The sequence below is a fragment of the Neoarius graeffei genome, chromosome 2 (assembly GCF_027579695.1).
Source record: "Neoarius graeffei isolate fNeoGra1 chromosome 2, fNeoGra1.pri, whole genome shotgun sequence".
NCBI classification, from domain to species: domain Eukaryota; kingdom Metazoa; phylum Chordata; class Actinopteri; order Siluriformes; family Ariidae; genus Neoarius; species Neoarius graeffei.
The window spans coordinates 803332-824519 of NC_083570.1; the positions used below are offsets into that span (position 1 = coordinate 803332).

At 46.3% G+C, this 21188-nt stretch overlaps 1 protein-coding gene across 3 annotated transcripts; it reads left to right on the forward strand.

Annotated features, from left to right (window-relative positions):
• The first annotated feature begins 2797 nt into the window (after nucleotides 1-2797).
• Nucleotides 2798-20933, forward strand: mfsd4b (major facilitator superfamily domain containing 4B). 3 transcript variants are annotated; one of them, XM_060913525.1, is made up of 5 exons: nucleotides 2798-2946; nucleotides 4986-5336; nucleotides 16522-16690; nucleotides 16799-16915; nucleotides 18298-20933. In XM_060913525.1, the coding sequence occupies exons 2-5, from the start codon at nucleotides 5061-5063 to the stop codon at nucleotides 19587-19589; spliced, it is 1854 nt and encodes a 617-aa protein (XP_060769508.1). In that variant the 5' UTR covers nucleotides 2798-2946; nucleotides 4986-5060; the 3' UTR covers nucleotides 19590-20933. The 3 variants fall into 3 exon arrangements, with proteins under 3 accessions (XP_060769508.1, XP_060769507.1, XP_060769509.1); XM_060913524.1 differs by having other exon boundaries at nucleotides 5077-5336; XM_060913526.1 differs by lacking the exon at nucleotides 4986-5336 and having other exon boundaries at nucleotides 2910-2946.
• Nucleotides 20934-21188: the final 255 nt, after the last annotated feature.

A 21188-nucleotide genomic window follows, 5' to 3' on the forward strand; every position in this document is an offset into this window, starting at 1 on the left:
GGTCCGGGTTCGAGCCCCGTGGCCGGCGAGGGCCTTTCTGTGCGGAGTTTGCATGTTCTCCCCGTGTCCGCGTGGGTTTCCTCCGGGTGCTCCGGTTTCCCCCACAGTCCAAAGACATGCAGGTTAGGTTAACTGGTGACTCTAAATTGAGCGTAGGTGTGAATGTGAGTGTGAATGGTTGTCTGTGTCTATGTGTCAGCCCTGTGATGACCTGGCGACTTGTCCAGGGTGAACCCCGCCTTTCGCCCGTAGTCAGCTGGGATAGGATCCAGCTTGCCTGCGACCCTGTAGAACAGGATAAAGCGGCTAGAGATAATGAGATGAGATGATTGACAAGCGAGATGAAGCGAAAGTGCAAGAAATGGATGCAAGTGTGAAGAATAAGTTTAGATGAGACTGGTTGGATAAAGTTACGCTAGTGTCATGACCAAGTGTCATGCAAAATGTAACAAACATATGAAGAAAAGAAAATGGTGATTTATGGGTATATTGTTACAAAGCCTAAAACGTTGCACTGAACATGCTGAAAATTTCAAACAAGGTGGGGTATGATATTTTAGAAAGAACACTTGTCAGGATGCAAAAGTTTCAGTTGATGGCATGTTGAATTGGGATATTAACTTCTAGAAAAATACATACATTTCATTGCTAAAATTAATGGTTTGGGGGTATTTAAATTGCTAAAATCCATCAGCTTCTGGTCCCCCACCGGGGACCTGCGGCCCCCAGACCCCCCCGCTACTTTTCAGATTTTTTTCTCAACATGTGCACTCATCCCTGATATTCACATCACCTTCAGCAAATAATTGTTAAATATTATATTATTATTATTATTTTAAAATTTCATTTCTTTTGCTTTACTTCAGCATCAAAACTAGATGAAATATTTACAAAATTAGATTTACAAGTTTCAAACTCAAATCATACGGATGTAAATTAATTCCATAAACTTGTCTGTTTATTTGTATATTTTTTAAGCACTTAAAAAAAGAGAAAAGTTCTAACTGTACCAGCAACATTCCACAGGAACACACTTTCAGCAATTTTTCTGACAGAACTCCAAGATGGCGGAACCACAGACCCTCACAGGGTTAGCAGTTGATGCTAAAATTGTGTAAAAAGTGGTTTTAAAGGCAACTGAACAACAAAAACTGAGGTAAATGTTGATGTTCTCGGTGTGTTTGGTTATTCTGTGTGATTTTATTTCCATGACCAAAACACACATTCACGAGTTTAGAAATAAATCAAAATACAAGGGTTAACAGCGTTGCTAGGCAACAGGGAATATGGCGGACAGGGCTCATGACTGCGTCATGACCGTGTGGAATGTTCTGGAATGTTGTGCTGGTGGCGTGATATGCATCAATAAAAGAAAAAGAGAAAAAATATGTTTTTTTCCTTTATTTCATTTAATTGGTCCCTTCTGTAAAAAAAAAAAAAGAATAAATGTTGAGGAATCTTCTCAAAGACGCAGTGAGAACACAGAGCTTTAATGAGTTAGCTACATGCTAAAAGTGGAGCGCGGGGGGTTATGGGAAGTGTAGTTTCAAGACCGAGTTAGTTTTAGTTGGTGTGAAAAAAAAAAAGTATAAATTGATTATAAAGCACACAGTGCAGTAGTTTGTAACAGACCACAACAAGCCACAAAACACTATAAATACGTTCAGTGAAGTAAAAGGGGAAAATCGGACATCTTGAAAATGCACTACTTCCTGATTCTTCTTCTTCTTCCGGTTTTATGGCTGTTGGCAACTAGCTCCAATGGTGCATTACCGCCACCAGCTGGACTGGGGTGTGCTACTTGAGGTTAACCTTTCCGAGTATGAGGCAAAACAAAAACTCATCTCATCATCTCTAGCTGCAATACATAGTTGAAGCAGATTTCACCTGAACTTCTTTGCAGAATGTCCTCCAAGTTTAACACTAATCGTTTCAGCTGTAAAATTAGTCTTTGTCTTTCTTCCTGATATTCAGGACGTTGCAAAATAACCTGCTCTGTAGACTCTGGGCTGCCACAGCATTCACACTTTCCTTTCCATTCCATCCGCATGCTTCTTTATTATCATCAACAAAGAACTATTTAGTCTAGTGTGTCCAAACATTCTTGAAAAAGCATCCATCTCGCTCTTCCTTGCTTCTACTGGCATTCCCACTTCGTTCTGGATATTATAGAACTGTCTCCCAGTCTGGCCATTGTCCCATACGGTGGTGTAGTGGTTAGCGCTGTCGCCTCACAGCAACAAGGTCCGGGTTCGAGCCCCGTGGCCGGCGAGGGCCTTTCTTGCATGTTCTCCCCGTGGGTTTCCTCCGGGTGCTCCGGTTTCCCCCACAGTCCAAAGACATGCAGGTTAGGTTAACTGGTGACTCTAAATTGAGCGTAGGTGTGAATGGTTGTCTGTGTCTATGTGTCAGCCCTGTTATGACCTGGCGACTTGTCCAGGGTGAACCCCGCCTTTCACCCGTAGTCAGCTGGGATAGGATCCAGCGGCGAGAGATGATGAGAATGAGAACTTTGATTGCATTTCTTTGCTGCTCTTCATCCTTACATGTAATCAGTAGACAACCATTTCTTAATTTTTTGGCGCTTCTTACCTCCCCAAACTCCCTCTGCAGTGCTTTGGTTAGTTTTATTGGACTCCACTCATCAAATGCAGATCCCTCACTAATCAATCTGTACTCCACTCTACACCTTTCCTCCTCATGACTGTTTTGCTTTTTCACCCTCAGATATCACCCATGGTTCATAACTCCCGCTTTCTAACATTTCCTCACACTCACTTCCTGAAACGTCACTTCCCTTTGCGAACTCCTGCCCAGTCACGGCCCTTCCTCCACATCCGGCCTGACGCTCTCTCCGGACACCGCTAGTTCCTGATGACAGGGCCGGAAGTTTTTAAAGTGTACTTCCGGTGATGAGGGAGATGTTTGGGAGCTTAACGGTAGCAGGTAATGATCTTAAAGCATGGATATTTTCTCCTTAATTGTGGTTTCCGGATTGAGACAGTGATGAGAGTGGCTTCCTGTGGATTGATGAGTTATTTGTGGTTTTTAGCGGGTGAGGAAGATGATGATGATGATGATGATAGTTAGCTAGCTAGTTAGCATCACCTGCAGTGTGTGATTGGGATTTAAACCTTACGGATATAAAGTGGATTATAGAGGAAAGAAACATGGTGTGTTTATGTATATTCATGATAAAATACAGGACAGGAGAGGAGAAACTTCCTGAAAATAAATCAGAACAACAACATCTAAGCATCTCACTGTAATTGTATAAATTTGAAGCCGTTTCCTGTGAGTGAACCTCAGCATCACTCCATACAGAACACATGGGATTCCTGAAACAATATGCTCAGATAGATTAAATCATCTATTAATATGGAATTGTACTTTTTATATTTACAGCGGTGCTTGAAAGTTTGTGAACCCTTTAGAATTTTCTGCATAAATATGACCTAAAACATCATCAGATTTTCACACAAGTCCTAAAAGTAGATAAAGAGAACCCAGTTAAACAAATTTGACAAAAATATTATACTTGGCCGTTTATTTATTTATTGAGGAAAATGATCCTCTGTGAGTGTCAAAAGTATGTGAAATTCGAGTCAGGTGTTTTCAATCAATGGGATGACAATCAGGTGTGAGTGGGCGCCCTGTTTTATTTAAAGAACAGGGATCTATCAAAGTCTGATCTTCACAACACATGTTTGTGGAAGTGTATCATGGCACGAACAAAGGAGATTTCTGAGGACCTCAGAAAAAGCGTTCTTGATGCTTATAAAGAGTTTGGACTCCACCAATCCACAGACAGATTGTGTACAAATGGAGGAAATTCAAGACCATTGTTACCCTCTCCAGGAGTGGCTGACCAACAAAGATCACTCCAAGAGCAAGGCGTGTAATAGTCGGCGAGGTCACAAAGGACCCCAGGGTAACTTCTAAGCAACTGAAGGCCTCTCTCACATTGGCTAATGTTCATGATTCCACCATCAGGAGAACACTGAACAACAATGGTGTGCATGGCAGGGCTGCAAGGAGAAAGCCACTGCTCTCCAAAAAGAACATTGCTGCTTGTCTGCAGTTTGCTAAAGATCACGTGGACAAGCCAGAAGGCTATTGGAAAAATGTTTTGTGATTGGATGAGGCCAAAATAGAACTTTTTGGTTTAAATGAGAAGCGTTATGTTTGGAGAAAGGAAAACACTGCATTCCAGCATAAGAACCTTATCCCATCTGTGAAACATGGTGGTGGTAGTATCATGGTTTGGGCCTGTTTTGCTGCATCTGGGCCAGGACGGCTTGCCATCATTGATGGAACAATGAATTCTGAATTGTACCAGCAAATTCTAAAGGAAAATGTCAGGACATCTGTCCATGAACTGAATCTCAAGAGAAGGTGGGTCATGCAGCAAGACAACGACCCTAAGCACACAAGTCGTTCTACCAAAGAATGGTTAAAGAAGAATAATGTTTTGGAATGGCCAAGTCAAAGTCCTGACCTTAATCCAATGGAAATGTTGTGGAAGGACCTGAAGCGAGCAGTTCATGTGAGGAAACCCACCAATATCCCAGAGTCGAAGCTGTTCTGTACGGAGGAACGGGCTAAAATTCCTCCAAGCCGGTGTGCAGGACTGATCAACAGTTACCGCAAACGTTTAGTTGCAGTTATTGCTACACAAGGGGGTCACACCAGATACTGAAAGCAAAGGGTCACATACTTTTGCCACTCACAGATATGTAATATTGGATCATTTTCCTCAATAAATAAATGACCAAGTATAATATTTTTGTCTCATTTGTTTAACTGGGTTCTCTTTATCTACTTTTAGGACGTGTGTGAAAATCTGATGTTTTAGGTCATATTTATGCAGAAATATAGAAAATTCTAAAAGGTTCACAAACTTTCAAGCACCACTGTAGGTTAAAATATCCAGCTGTTCAGAATCTAAGTGTGATTTATTATTTCTATTAAAATTCAAATAACAGTTCTGTGTGTGAAACTGGATCCATTAATCTGAAATAATTGAGACACTTGTCTGCTACGCACACAACTCCACCACCATGTCCACCACTGGAGATCTCTCCGGGAAGAAGAAGAAGCATGTGCGCTTTGCCAGAATGCATGAAGAGGATGATGATGATAACCCGGAGGAGGAAGAGGAAGACACGCTGTTTGACAAGAGGAAGGATGTGAAGGCCGGGCTGAAAAGTGCCCTGAAGCGAGGGAAAAGGCTCGTGCACTCAGCCACGGGGGAGAATGTGGAGATAAAGCGTGATGGAGCAGCATGCAGCCGCTGGTTTATCACCCTCACCCTCTGCGCTTCATTCCTGGGCCTGGTAATACCCCTGACTCTGCCTCTCATCACTCACCATCAGTCACAACATGTACACCGTGTATATTCAGGAGGCATTATAGAGTTTTAATTCAAACATGATCCAAACGCCTGAATAGTTATACTTCATTTTCCTTTCATTTCCTCTCTGTGTTTCCTCACTGCTGCATGTAAATTCGACTCTCATAAGTTCATCTGATCTTTGAATAGAATCTTATTCAAATCGGCAGAATCATTTGACTGGGAAATTGGAAAACTCCCTCGGTTGCATGGACACTTGAATGAAATACACGTTCTCTGGGTTGTGAATGTAGCTCTCCTGAGTTTCATAGGGAACATGTATCTCTGTGTTGGGGTTTATAGGGAATGTGTATCTCTGTGTTGGGGTTTATAGGGAACGAGCGTCTCTGTGTTCGGGTTTATAGGGAACAAGCGTCTCCGTGTTGGGGTTTATAGGGAACGAGCGTCTCTGTGTTGGGGTTTATAGGGAACGAGCGTCTGTGTGTTGGGGTTTATAGGGAACGAGCGTCTCTGTGTTCGGGTTTATAGGGAACAAGCGTCTCCGTGTTGGGGTTTATAGGGAACGAGCGTCTCTGTGTTGGGGTTTATAGGGAACGAGCGTCTCTGTGTTCGGGTTTATAGGGAACAAGCGTCTCCGTGTTGGGGTTTATAGGGAACGAGCGTCTCTGTGTTGGGGTTTATAGGGAACGAGCGTCTGTGTGTTGGGGTTTATAGGGAACGAGCGTCTCTGTGTTCGGGTTTATAGGGAACAAGCGTCTCCGTGTTGGGGGTTTATAGGGAATGTGTATCTCTGTGTTGGGGTTTATAGGGAACGAGCGTCTCTGTGTTGGGGTTTATAGGGAACGAGCGTCTGTGTGTTGGGGTTTATAGGGAACGTGCGTCTCCGTGTTGGGGTTTATAGGGAACGAGCGTCTCTGTGTTCGGGTTTATAGGGAACAAGCGTCTCCGTGTTGGGGGTTTATAGGGAATGTGTATCTCTGTGTTGGGGTTTATAGGGAACGAGCGTCTCTGTGTTGGGGTTTATAGGGAACGTGTATCTCTGTGTTGGGGTTTATAGGGAACGAGTGTCTCCGTGTTGGGGTTTATAGGGAACATGTATCTCCGTGTTGGGGTTTATAGGGAACGAGCGTCTCCGTGTTGGGGGTTTATAGGGAATGTGTATCTCTGTGTTGGGGTTTATAGGGAACGAGCCTCTCCGTGTTGGGGTTTATAGGGAATGTGTATCTCTGTGTTGGGGGTTTGTAGGGAATGTGTATCTCTGTGTTGGGGTTTATAGGGAACGAGCGTCTCCGTGTTGGGGTTTATAGGGAATGTGTATCTCTGTGTTGGGGGTTTGTAGGGAATGTGTATCTCTGTGACATGGGTTTATAGGGAACGAGCGTCTCCGTGTTGGGGTTTATAGGGAATGTGTATCTCTGTGTTGGGGGTTTGTAGGGAATGTGTATCTCTGTGACGTGGGTTTATAGGGAACGAGCGTCTCCGTGTTGGGGGTTTATAGGGAATGTGTATCTCTGTGACGGGGGTTTATAGGGAACGAGCGTCTCTGTGTTCGGGGTTTATAGGGAACGAGCGTCTCTGTGTTGGGGTTTATAGGGAACGAGCGTCTCCGTGTTGGGGGTTTATAGGGAATGTGTATCTCTGTGACGGGGGTTTATAGGGAACGAGCGTCTCCGTGTTGGGGTTTATAGGGAACGAGCGTCTCCGTATTGGGGTTTATAGGGAACGAGCGTCTCCGTGTTGGGGTTTATAGGGAACGAGCGTCTCTGTGTTGGGGGTTTATAGGGAACGAGCGTCTCCGTGTTGGGGGTTTATAGGGAACGAGCGTCTCCGTGTTGGGGGTTTATAGGGAACGAGCGTCTCCGTGTTGGGGGTTTATAGGGAACGAGCGTCTCCGTGTTGGGGGTTTATAGGGAACGAGCGTCTCCGTGTTGGGGGTTTATAGGGAACGCGCGTCTCCGTGTTGGGGGTTTATAGGGAACGAGCGTCTCCGTGTTGGGGGTTTATAGGGAACGAGCGTCTCCGTGTTGGGGGTTTATAGGGAACGAGCGTCTCCGTGTTGGGGGTTTATAGGGAACGAGCGTCTCCGTGTTGGGGGTTTATAGGGAACGAGCGTCTCCGTGTTGGGGGTTTATAGGGAACGAGCGTCTCCGTGTTGGGGGTTTATAGGGAACGAGCGTCTCCGTGTTGGGGGTTTATAGGGAACGAGCGTCTCCGTGTTGGGGGTTTATAGGGAACGAGCGTCTCCGTGTTGGGGTTTATAGGGAACGTGTATCTCTGTGTTGGGGTTTATAGGGAACGAGCGTCTCCGTGTTGGGGGTTTATAGGGAATGAGCGTCTCTGTGTTGGGGTTTATAGGGAACGAGCGTCTCCGTGTTGGGGGTTTATAGGGAACGAGCGTCTCCGTGTTGGGGGTTTATAGGGAACGAGCGTCTCCGTGTTGGGGGTTTATAGGGAACGAGCGTCTCCGTGTTGGGGGTTTATAGGGAACGAGCGTCTCCGTGTTGGGGTTTATAGGGAACGAGCGTCTCCGTGTTGGGGTTTATAGGGAACGAGCGTCTCCGTGTTGGGGTTTATAGGGAACGAGCGTCTCTGTGTTGGGGTTTATAGGGAATGTGTATCTCTGTGTTGGGGTTTATAGGGAATGTGTATCTCTGTGTTGGGGTTTATAGGGAACGAGCGTCTCTGTGTTGGGGGTTTATAGGGAACGAGCGTCTCTGTGTTGGGGTTTATAGGGAATGTGTATTTCTGTGACGGGGGTTTATAGGGAATGTGTATTTCTGTGACGGGGGTTTATAGGGAATGTGTATCTCCGTGTTGGGGTTTATAGGGAACGAGCGTCTCCGTGTTGGGGGTTTATAGGGAACGAGCGTCTCCGTGTTGGGGGTTTATAGGGAACGAGCGTCTCCGTGTTGGGGGTTTATAGGGAACGAGCGTCTCCGTGTTGGGGGTTTATAGGGAACGAGCGTCTCCGTGTTGGGGGTTTATAGGGAACGAGCGTCTCCGTGTTGGGGTTTATAGGGAACGTGTATCTCTGTGTTGGGGTTTATAGGGAACGAGCGTCTCCGTGTTGGGGGTTTATAGGGAATGAGCGTCTCTGTGTTGGGGGTTTATAGGGAACGAGCGTCTCTGTGTTGGGGTTTATAGGGAATGTGTATTTCTGTGACGGGGGTTTATAGGGAATGTGTATTTCTGTGATGGGGGTTTATAGGGAATGTGTATCTCCGTGTTGGGGTTTATAGGGAACGTGTGTCTCTGTGTTGGGGTTTATAGGGAACGAGCGTCTCCGTGTTGGGGTTTATAGGGAACGAGCGTCTCCGTGTTGGGGTTTATAGGGAACGAGCGTCTCCGTGTTGGGGTTTATAGGGAATGTGTATCTCTGTGTTGGGGTTTATAGGGAATGTGTATCTCTGTGTTGGGGTTTATAGGGAATGTGTATCTCTGTGTTGGGGTTTATAGGGAATGTGTATCTCTGTGTTGGGGTTTATAGGGAATGTGTATCTCTGTGTTGGGGTTTATAGGGAACGAGCGTCTCTGTGTTGGGGTTTATAGGGAACGAGCGTCTCTGTGTTGGGGGTTTATAGGGAACGAGCGTCTCTGTGTTGGGGTTTATAGGGAACGAGCGTCTCTGTGTTGGGGTTTATAGGGAACGAGCGTCTCTGTGTTGGGGTTTATAGGGAATGTGTATCTCTGTGTTGGGGTTTATAGGGAATGTGTATCTCTGTGTTGGGGTTTATAGGGAATGTGTATCTCTGTGTTGGGGTTTATAGGGAACGTGTGTCTCTGTGTTGGGGGTTTATAGGGAATGTGTATCTCTGTGTTGGGGTTTATAGGGAATGTGTATCTCTGTGTTGGGGTTTATAGGGAACGTGTATCTCTGTGTTGGGGTTTATAGGGAATGTGTATCTCTGTGTTGGGGTTTATAGGGAATGTGTATCTCTGTGTTGGGGTTTATAGGGAATGTGTATCTCTGTGTTGGGGTTTATAGGGAACGTGTATCTCTGTGTTGGGGTTTATAGGGAATGTGTATCTCTGTGTTGGGGTTTATAGGGAACGTGTGTCTCTGTGTTGGGGGTTTATAGGGAATGTGTATCTCCGTGTTGGGGTTTATAGGGAATGTGTATCTCTGTGTTGGGATTTATAGGGAACGTGTGTCTCTGTGTTGGGGGTTTATAGGGAACGTGTATCTCTGTGTTGGGGTTTATAGGGAACGTGTATCTCTGTGTTGGGGTTTATAGGGAATGTGTATCTCTGTGTTGGGGTTTATAGGGAACGAGCGTCTCTGTGTTGGGGTTTATAGGGAACGAGCGTCTCTGTGTTGGGGGTTTATAGGGAACGAGCGTCTCTGTGTTGGGGTTTATAGGGAACGAGCGTCTCTGTGTTGGGGTTTATAGGGAACGAGCGTCTCTGTGTTGGGGTTTATAGGGAATGTGTATCTCTGTGTTGGGGTTTATAGGGAATGTGTATCTCTGTGTTGGGGTTTATAGGGAATGTGTATCTCTGTGTTGGGGTTTATAGGGAATGTGTATCTCTGTGTTGGGGTTTATAGGGAACGTGTGTCTCTGTGTTGGGGGTTTATAGGGAATGTGTGTCTCTGTGTTGGGGTTTATAGGGAATGTGTATCTCTGTGTTGTAGGGGTGGCACGGTTCACAAAAGTCGCGGTTCGGTACGTATTGCGGTTTGAGGTCTGCGGTTCGGTACCTATTGGGTTTTTTTTTTTTAAATCTTAAGTACCCTGTATTTGGGCATATAGCCTACTATTTACCTTAAGTAAACATAGTTTAGGATACAGCATTTAAGAGAGGTTAAAATTATAGTTACAATGAAATAATCATGCACAAACTGAGTTTGAGTTGACATGAGCACATTTTATGAACAATCTCTGATGAAAAGCCAGGTAGTATTTTGAAACAGCAAGAGGGAATTCATGGATGATTTCAACAGCTTTTTTATTTACTACAGTATTTATACAAAGTGTCAGGAGTGTTTGCTGCCATGTTGTGGCATCTAGAGGAACCAGGTGTCTTTTGTCACATACAGAGTTTTCATAATTGGAAGAAATAAAAATGAGTTCTTAAAGCTTACTTTTGAACAGACGTGTGTGTTAAAACTTAAACTTTTATGTGGCGACCAACCAACCACCTATATACAAAAACCGAATCAAAAACTCTTCTAATCCCTGAGAGTGAGGATGGATTTTTTCACTTGAAATTAAAGTGCAGTGTTTTGAAACGTATGGCTGGATTTCTTATCTAATCTTAAAGTGCCACTGTATTCTTAGAACGATTTATAACAAAATACACACACAGCCAATATAAAATATTGCAATAAAACCAATCACTGCACTGTTTAAAACAAACCTCCCCTCCCCTCGCCGGAAAAAAAAAAATCTAGTTCGCCCATTATCCTGTGTCATTCTGAGATGCGCAGATAGACAGTAAAGGGAATTCGGAATTCCCTTTACTGTCTATCTGCGCATCTCAGAATGACACAGGATAATGGGAGAACTAGATTTTTTTTTTTCCGGCGGCGCGGCGCCGGAACGCTATCACCCCTGTTCGCATGAAAGAGAACCACGTGGTTTCATACGGGCATTCGGCTTTTTTTTTTTTTTTTTGGCGAACGTCTTAAATAGGGGTACCGCAGTTTATACGCGTATTGCACCGCAACAGGCGTATCGTACGGTTCGTTTTTTTTCCCATAACCGTGCCAAGCCTACTGTGTTGGGGTTTATAGGGAATGTGTATCTCAGTGTTGGGGGTTTATAGGGAACGAGCGTCTCCATGTTGGGGGGTTTATAGGGACCAAGCGTCTCCGTGTTGGGGGTTTATAGGGAACGAGCGTCTCCGTGTTGGGGGTTTGTAGGGAACGAGCGTCTCCATGTTGGGGGGTTTATAGGGACCAAGCGTCTCCGTGTTGGGGGTTTATAGGGAACGAGCGTCTCCGTGTTGGGGGTTTGTAGGGAACGAGCGTCTCCGTGTTGGGGGTTTATAGGGAACGAGCGTCTCCGTGTTGGGGGTTTATAGGGAACGAGCGTCTCCGTGTTGGGGGTTTATAGGGAACGAGCGTCTCCGTGTTGGGGGTTTGTAGGGAACGAGCGTCTCCATGTTGGGGGGTTTATAGGGACCAAGCGTCTCCGTGTTGGGGGTTTATAGGGAACGAGCGTCTCCGTGTTGGGGGTTTGTAGGGAACGAGCGTCTCCGTGTTGGGGGTTTATAGGGAACGAGCGTCTCCGTGTTGGGGGTTTATAGGGAACGAGCGTCTCCGTGTTGGGGGTTTATAGGGAACGAGCGTCTCCGTGTTGGGGGTTTATAGGGAACGAGCGTCTCCGTGTTGGGGGTTTATAGGGAACGAGCGTCTCCGTGTTGGGGGTTTATAGGGAACGAGCGTCTCCGTGTTGGGGGTTTATAGGGAACGAGCGTCTCTGTGTTGGGGGTTTATAGGGAACGAGCGTCTCCGTGTTGGGGGTTTATAGGGAACGAGCGTGTCCGTGTTGGGGGTTTATAGGGAATGAGCGTCTCCGTGTTGGGGGTTTATAGGGAACGAGCGTGTCCGTGTTGGGGGTTTATAGGGAACGAGCGTCTCTGTGTTGGGGTTTATAGGGAACGAGCGTCTCTGTGTTGGGGTTTATAGGGAACGAGCATCTCCGTGTTGGGGTTTATAGGGAATGTGTATCTCTGTGTTGGGGTTTATAGGGAACGTGTGTCTCTGTGTTGGGGTTTATAGGGAACGAGCGTCTCCGTGTTGGGGTTTATAGGGAATGTGTATCTCTGTGTTGGGGTTTATAGGGAATGTGTATCTCTGTGTTGGGGTTTATAGGGAATGTGTATCTCTGTGTTGGGGTTTATAGGGAACGTGTATTTCTGTGTTGGGGTTTATAGGGAATGTGTATCTCTGTGTTGGGGTTTATAGGGAACGTGTATCTCTGTGTTGGGGTTTATAGGGAATGTGTATCTCTGTGTTGGGGTTTATAGGGAACGTGTATCTCTGTGTTGAGGTTTATAGGGAATGTGTATCTCTGTGTTGGGGTTTATAGGGAACGTGTATCTCTGTGTTGGGGTTTATAGGGAACGTGTATCTCTGTGTTGGGGTTTATAGGGAACGTGTATCTCTGTGTTGGGGTTTATAGGGAACGTGTATCTCTGTGTTGGGGTTTATAGGGAACGTGTATCTCTGTGTTGGGGTTTATAGGGAACGAGCGTCTCCGTGTTGGGGGTTTATAGGGAACGAGCGTCTCCGTGTTGGGGTTTATAGGGAACGAGCGTCTCCGTGTTGGGGGTTTATAGGGAACGAGCGTCTCCGTGTTGGGGTTTATAGGGAATGTGTATCTCTGTGTTGGGGTTTATAGGGAATGTGTATCTCTCTGTTGGGGTTTATAGGGAACGTGTATCTCTGTGTTGGGGTTTATAGGGAATGTGTGTCTCTGTTGGGGTTTATAGGGAACGAGCGTCTCCGTGTTGGGGGTTTATAGGGAACGAGCGTCTCCGTGTTGGGGGTTTATAGGGAACGAGCGTCTCCGTGTTGGGGGTTTATAGGGAACGAGCGTCTCCGTGTTGGGGTTTATAGGGAATGTGTATCTCTGTGTTGGGGTTTATAGGGAACGAGCGTCTCTGTGTTGGGGGTTTATAGGGAATGTGTATCTCTGTGTTGGGGTTTATAGGGAATGTGTGTCTCTGTTGGGGTTTATAGGGAACGAGCGTCTCCGTGTTGGGGGTTTATAGGGAACGAGCGTCTCCGTGTTGGGGGTTTATAGGGAACGAGCGTCTCCGTGTTGGGGGTTTATAGGGAACGAGCGTCTCCGTGTTGGGGTTTATAGGGAATGTGTATCTCTGTGTTGGGGTTTATAGGGAACGAGCGTCTCTGTGTTGGGGGTTTATAGGGAATGTGTATCTCTGTGTTGGGGTTTATAGGGAATGTGTATCTCTGTGTTGGGGTTTATAGGGAATGTGTGTCTCTGTGTTGGGGTTTATAGGGAACGTGTGTCTCTGTGTTGGGGTTTATAGGGAACGAGCGTCTCCGTGTTGGGGTTTATAGGGAATGTGTATCTCTGTGTTGGGGTTTATACGGAATGTGTATCTCTGTGTTGGGGTTTATAGGGAACGAGCGTCTCTGTGTTGGGGTTTATATGGAACGTGTGTCTCTGTGTTGGGGTTTATATGGAACGTGTCTCTCTGTGTTGGGGTTTATATGGAACGTGTATCTCTGTGTTGGGGTTTATAGGGAACGTGTATCTCTGTGTTGGGGTTTATAGGGAACGAGCGTCTCCGTGTTGGGGTTTATAGGGAATGTGTATCTCTGTGTTGGGGTTTATAGGGAATGTGTATCTCTGTGTTGGGGTTTATCGGGAATGTGTGTCTCTGTGTTGGGGTTTATAGGGAACGAGCGTCTCTGTGTTGGGGTTTATAGGGAATGTGTATCTCTGTGTTGGGGTTTATAGGGAATGTGTGTCTCTGTGTTGGGGTTTATAGGGAATGTGTATCTCTGTGTTGGGGTTTATAGGGAACGAGCGTCTCTGTGTTGGGGTTTATATGGAACGTGTGTCTCTGTGTTGGGGTTTATATGGAACGTGTGTCTCTGTGTTGGGGTTTATAGGGAACGTGTATCTCTGTGTTGGGGTTTATAGGGAACGTGTATCTCTGTGTTGGGGTTTATAGGGAACGAGCGTCTCCGTGTTGGGGTTTATAGGGAATGTGTATCTCTGTGTTGGGGTTTATAGGGAATGTGTATCTCTGTGTTCGGGTTTATCGGGAATGTGTGTCTCTGTGTTGGGGTTTATAGGGAAAGAGCGTCTCTGTGTTGGGGTTTATAGGGAATGTGTATCTCTGTATTGGGGTTTATAGGGAATGTGTGTCTCTGTGTTGGGGTTTATAGGGAATGTGTATCTCTGTATTGGGGTTTATAGGGAACGAGCGTCTCTGTGTTGGGGTTTATAGGGAACGTGTATCTCTGTGTTGGGGTTTATAGGGAACGTGTATCTCTGTGTTGGGGTTTATAGGGAACGTGTATCTCTGTGTTGGGGTTTATAGGGAACGTGTATCTCTGTGTTGGGGTTTATAGGGAACGTGTATCTCTGTGTTGGGGTTTATAGGGAACGTGTATCTCCGTGTTGGGGTTTATAGGGAACGAGCGTCTCCGTGTTGGGGTTTATAGGGAACGTGTGTCTCCGTGTTGGGGTTTATAGGGAATGTGTATCTCTGTGTTGGGGTTTATAGGGAACGTGTATCTCTGTGTTGGGGTTTATAGGGAACGTGTATCTCTGTGTTGGGGTTTATAGGGAACGAGCGTCTCTGTGTTGGGGTTTATAGGGAACGTGTGTCTCTGTGTTGGGGGTTTATAGGGAACGTGTGTCTCTGTGTTGGGGTTTATAGGGAACGTGTGTCTCTGTGTTGGGGTTTATAGGGAACGTGCGTCTCTGTGTTGGGGTTTATAGGGAACGTGCGTCTCTGTGTTGGGGTTTATAGGGAACGTGCGTCTCTGTGTTGGGGTTTATAGGGAACGTGTATCTCTGTGTTGGGGTTTATAGGGAACGTGTATCTCCGTGTTGGGGTTTATAGGGAACGTGTATCTCCGTGTTGGGGTTTATAGGGAACGAGCGTCTCCGTGTTGGGGTTTATAGGGAATGTGTGTCTCCGTGTTGGGGTTTATAGGGAACGAGCGTCTCCGTGTTGGGGTTTATAGGGAACGTGTATCTCTGTGTTGGGGTTTATAGGGAACGTGTATCTCTGTGTTGGGGTTTATAGGGAACGTGTATCTCTGTGTTGGGGTTTATAGGGAACGTGTATCTCTGTGTTGGGGTTTATAGGGAACGTGTGTCTCTGTGTTGGGGTTTATAGGGAACGTGTGTCTCTGTGTTGGGGTTTATAGGGAACGTGTGTCTCTGTGTTGGGGTTTATAGGGAACGTGTATCTCTGTGTTGGGGTGTATAGGGAACGTGTATCTCTGTGTTGGGGTTTATAGGGAACGTGTGTCTCTGTGTTGGGGTTTATAGGGAACGTGTGTCTCTGTGTTGGGGTTTATAGGGAACGTGTATCTCTGTGTTGGGGTTTATAGGGAACGTGTATCTCTGTGTTGGGGTTTATAGGGAACGTGTATCTCCGTGTTGGGGTTTATAGGGAACGTGTGTCTCCGTGTTGGGGTTTATAGGGAACGTGTGTCTCCGTGTTGGGGTTTATAGGGAACGTGTGTCTCTGTGTTGGGGTTTATAGGGAACGTGTATCTCTGTGTTGGGGTTTATAGGGAACGTGTATCTCTGTGTTGGGGTTTATAGGGAACGTGTATCTCTGTGTTGGGGTTTATAGGGAACGTGTATCTCCGTGTTGGGGTTTATAGGGAACGTGTATCTCCGTGTTGGGGTTTATAGGGAACGTGTATCTCTGTGTTGGGGTTTATAGGGAACGTGTATCTCCGTGTTGGGGTTTATAGGGAACGTGTATCTCCGTGTTGGGGTTTATAGGGAACGAGCGTCTCCGTGTTGGGGTTTATAGGGAACGTGTGTCTCCGTGTTGGGGTTTATAGGGAACGTGTGTCTCTGTGTTGGGGTTTATAGGGAACGTGTATCTCTGTGTTGGGGTTTATAGGGAACGAGCGTCTCTGTGTTGGGGTTTATAGGGAACGTGTGTCTCTGTGTTGGGGGTTTATAGGGAACGTGCGTCTCTGTGTTGGGGTTTATAGGGAACGTGTGTCACTGTGTTGGGGTTTATAGGGAACGTGTGTCTCTGTGTTGGGGTTTATAGGGAACGTGTATCTCTGTGTTGGGGTTTATAGGGAACGTGTATCTCTGTGTTGGGGTTTATAGGGAACGTGTATCTCCGTGTTGGGGTTTATAGGGAACGAGCGTCTCCGTGTTGGGGTTTATAGGGAACGTGTGTCTCCGTGTTGGGGGTTTATAGGGAATGTGTATCTCTGTGTTGGGGTTTATAGGGAATGTGTATCTCTGTGTTGGGGTTTATAGGGAATGTGTATCTCTGTGTTGGGGTTTATAGGGAATGTGTATCTCTGTGTTGGGGTTTATAGGGAATGTGTGTCTCCGTGTTGGGGGTTTATAGGGAATGTGTATCTCTGTGTTGGGGTTTATAGGGAATGTGTGTCTCCGTGTTGGGGGTTTATAGGGAATGTGTATCTCTGTGTTGGGGTTTATAGGGAATGTGTATCTCTGTGTTGGGGTTTATAGGGAATGTGTATCTCTGTGTTGGGACCGACGTTGGAAGATTTGGCCACCAATGTGAATAAGAACATCAGTAATATCTCATACATCTTTGCTGGCCGTGCCACCGGGTACATCGCAGGGTCGCTGCTGGGAGGAATCCTGTTTGACCTCATCAACCCTCAGCTCCTGTTGGGTAAGAGTCCGATCCCTCACCGTTTGGCAGCGGTCATTTTTATTGCGTTCATGACTTAACCTGTTTTGTTATCTGTGTAGGTTCACGCCCGACTGTGTGTGTGTGCAGGTTTTGCCATGTTGATGACTGCGTTTGGAATGTTCTCCACTCCGTTCTGTAAGCGAGCGCTCGTTTTAACTGTTCTGGTTTCTGGTGTCGGCGTATCGATGGGGATCCTGGACACAGGTGAGAATAAGTGTCTTCACGTCCCAGTGCAGTTCTTTCTGCCTGTTCACACTGAAGCAGTTCCCACGGCGACACTGGTGTCTTTCATCTTACATTGTCCTCCATAATTATTGGCACCCTTGTAAAGATTAGGAAAAAAATCTACCTCTTGGTGAATTTGCTTCATCTCACACAGAAAAAATGAGGGAACTCCAACCTTTAGCTGAAATAAATGTATTCAGAGGAAAACAAACCAAACCCCTCAGCAAGAAATATGTGTATATATATATATATATATTTAAAGATTTTTTGGGGCTTTTTTCACCTTTATTGGATAGGACAGTGTCGAGACAGGAAATGAGCGGGAGAGAGAGACGGGGAGGGATCGGGAACTGACCTCATGTCGGAATCGAACCTGGGTCCCTGAATTTATGGTATGGCGCCTTATCCACCTGAGCCACGACGCCCCCGCAAGAAATATATTTTAAACAAAAACGCGTGCCATTATTATTGGCACCCCTGTAAATGATCGTGAACACAATGTACCTGAAGCATGTTTCCATTTTAATTGTCCTTGTGTGAGTTGACTGGAGTGTGTAGGAACTTTCACACAGTAATCCACGACTTCCTGATTAATCTGGGACCAAACATGAGGCGACGCAGAGGCCAAATTCCTTCAACATGGGGAAGATAAGAGACAAACGAACCCAGTGAAGGTGTGTTGACCTTCACAAGTCAGGGAATGGGTATAAAAAAATCAAACCTACTCCAAGTCTTCAAAACCGCCGTCAGACGCCATCTCCATGCCAACGGGTTATTTGGAAGGTCTGCCAGATAGTGGAACGCATGTTTTTGTTGAAAATGTATTTCTTGATGAGGGATTTATTTTCGTCTGAATAAATTTTTCAATTAACGGTTGGATTTTTTTTTTTCTTTAAGTGTGAGGTGAAGCGACTCTGACTTTTTTTTTTAAAGGGGGGGGGATGTTATGCCCATTGTCGTGTTAACCAGGGCGTGCTCCGAGGTGTGACCTGATAAGGAAATAGGTCATGAGTGGAAGTGCAGAGTTCTCCAGCACTCTATTGATGTGTTTAGTTTGTAAAGTTCTCCTCTGCCACGCTTTACTGGAGTGTAAAAGTCATGAACTCGCACAATGAGTCATCGTTTTTGTTTTTCTGTCTCCCTGTGAAGGTAAACACCGAGGCAGAGAGTCGCTAAAAGGACTAAATTCCCATCCTAAATAAATTAGATTAGATTGGATAAAACTTGATTGATCCCTTTGGGAAATTGTCCACAATAACAGTGTTACTTCCGATGCAACATTGCAGTTTTATCGTATCACTGATTATCGGCACAGCCGTTGTGTAAATTATGTTTGATGACGGCGTTCTGTGTGGTTTCAGGTGGAAACGTGTTAATTCTGAACACGTGGGGTGATCGGGCCGGGCCCCACATGCAGGCTCTCCACTTCTCCTTCGCCCTCGGAGCCTTTGTGTCTCCCATCATTGCCAAGCTACTGTTCGGAGACAAATCCAGCGTCTTGGATCGGAGCGCGTCACAGACCGCAGCACCTAACGTCATTTCCACACCTCCGCCCTTGTTCCATGGGAAAAGCTCCTCCCTGACGTCCATGTGGGCGTATGTGGTCATTGGTGCCTTCATCCTGTTTGTTTCACTCCTCTTCTTCATCCTGTACTCGCGAAGTTCCACCTCCTCGAGCAGGGCGTCATCAGCTCCGGGGAAGCCGCCATTCTTCGCCAAACATCACACGGCGCTCATTCTGCTTCTGGCGCTCTTCTTCTTCTTTTACGTGGGTGCTGAGGTGGCGTACGGTTCTTTCATTTTCACCTACGCTAAAGAATACGCTGGCTTAGAGGAGCCACAGGCTGCTGAGCTCAACTCGCTCTTCTGGGGCTCCTTCGCCACCTGCAGGGGGGCGGCCATCATCTTTGCAGCCTGCGTCTACCCGGGCACCCTGATCCTCCTCAGCCTCATGGGTTCTGTCGTTGCCTCGCTGTCTTTGGTGCTGTTTAACCAGCACCATGTGATGCTATGGATTTTCACAGCTCTTTATGGTGCCTCCATGGCTGCCACGTTTCCCAGCGGGATCTCGTGGGTGGAGCAGTACACCACTGTGAGCAGCAAATCCGCGGCAGCATTCGTCATCGGCGCAGCGCTCGGGGAAATGGTACTTCCTGCGTTGCTGGGCTTCCTGTTGGGTCGCATCCCGCATCAGCCGCTGCTCATGTACCTGGCTCTCTGCACAGCTGCCGTCACCTCCATCCTCTTCCCTGTGATGTATAAACTCGCCTCGTCTACAGGGGGCGCCATGGACTGCAAACAACGAGTCCGAGCGCACGGCGAGCTTGATGATGGCGAGGATCGCCAGGCGCTGCTCGATTCCATTGCTGACGATGCTGAAGAGGAGGCGGGGCCTGAGGACAACGAGTCCGAAATTGACCAGTGGAACGACGCGGATTTTGAAGTTATTGAGATGGACGACGCCAGCCTGACAAACTCGCCCAGTAAAACGAGCTCGTCACCGCCGGATACGTCGCCCAGCGGCCAGTTGGCTTCATCTGTTCAGTCCTCGTCGGTTACCTCCAGTCCCGTGGCAGCTTCCTGGAGCTCCGCCCCCACGCTCAGTGATTCGCCAAGACGCAAAGTTCTCCTCGATCGAGAGAAGAACGACTAAAAAGTGAACCTCCACATCTGCACTAATTACGACATGATCTGAGAACAGAACTGATTGGAGCACGTCTGCCTCCTGCTGGTGGCTCTGAGAATTGCGCTGGCAGTTTGGCTGTTAAAGTTTTAATAGAGCACAGCACTGCCCCCAGTGGCTCTGTAATGGAACTGCAGCTGTTTGCATGACTGCAGGACTGAAGACGTCCTGTGACTGTGGTGGACCTTTTCAACTCGTTTACACCTGGTGATTCTGGATCGAGAGACAGCGTCTGTCCAAGCCACAGTACATTACATCATAACCACGCCCCTCCCTCCCGCTGCGGTATATTATAGCACGGTGGCGATTTATAGAGACGCTGCAGTCCTGAGTAAAATTTGATAAAGCTTGTTTTAAGGAAATGCTCCTCTTCTGAAACTCGTACAGCGATTGAACACGTGTATAAAATAGTTTAGGTGGTGTAGACTCTCGACATGCTGCCGTTTCACAGATCAATACGAGCGAGCACTCGGGATAGCAGGTTACACACACTCCACCAATGTTTATGCTTTGAATTCTGATCATGATACGGTTAAAAACGTCTGTCATGTGACACTGAGGCGATTTCCGCTGCTGTATTTATTACAACGTTAATAAACATAAATGTATTGATGTACACACGACTCCCAGAAACGTGAACCGCCGACTACCATGAAGCGAGGTGAGCGTTAACATGAGCCCTGGGACAGCAGCGCCCCCTAGTGACCGCCGTCTCTGTTTCACGGGGTTTCTGTGCGTCAGTGTGAATTTACCCTGAGGCTCTTTCTGATATCGATTTAAACCCACGGAGACGATCTGCTGCGCAAAATAATCAAGTTTGATTTCATGTATGAAGTAAAATGCTGGAATGATTTTTTTTTTCGTGTTTCAGATCATTGAGCACTTAGACACTTTTTTCCCTGTAATTTATTGTTGATGAAATCACTACATGTTCTGTAACGATGTGCAAATCCACAGGACTCTTCTGTAACTGTTTAGCTCTTTTTATTTTTGTTATTATTCCTGCTGTTAATTTATTGAGATGGTGTGGGAATGTGATGGGTGTGGGTTCAGATCCCTGAAAAACACACATTCGAATGATTTTAAAGTTTAAACAGGAGGAATTTAAAGTGGTATAAACGTCCAATCAATCAGCTGTTGAAGCTGTTGAAGCTCTGTGATTGGTCCAAACCTCATAACACTTCATGATGGAAGTCGTCGTCGTCGTCATCGTCCTCCTGCTCTGAACTGTGTTGCCTTTCATTTCTGATCCAGTGCTGATTGAAGGTTTAATGTTGATGTGTGGGTTATTTTAAAATAAATGATTTAATGGCAGCGTGTCGTGTCGGCGTCACTGGATTCCTTCAAACTCAACCAACTCGAGTCAGGACTTTTTTTTTTTTTTTAAATTCCTTGTGGGTTAAAGTGCAAATAAATAAAATAAATAAAATGAAATCCTTTTTGTTTAACAAAATGTTATGAATACCCTTGTAGCGCACAAAACACACTTTTTCTTTTTGTTTCCGCGTGGCGATGTTACATGTGGACCTTCTGGAACCTCGTCTTCCTCCTCAGCTCAGAACTCTGGAG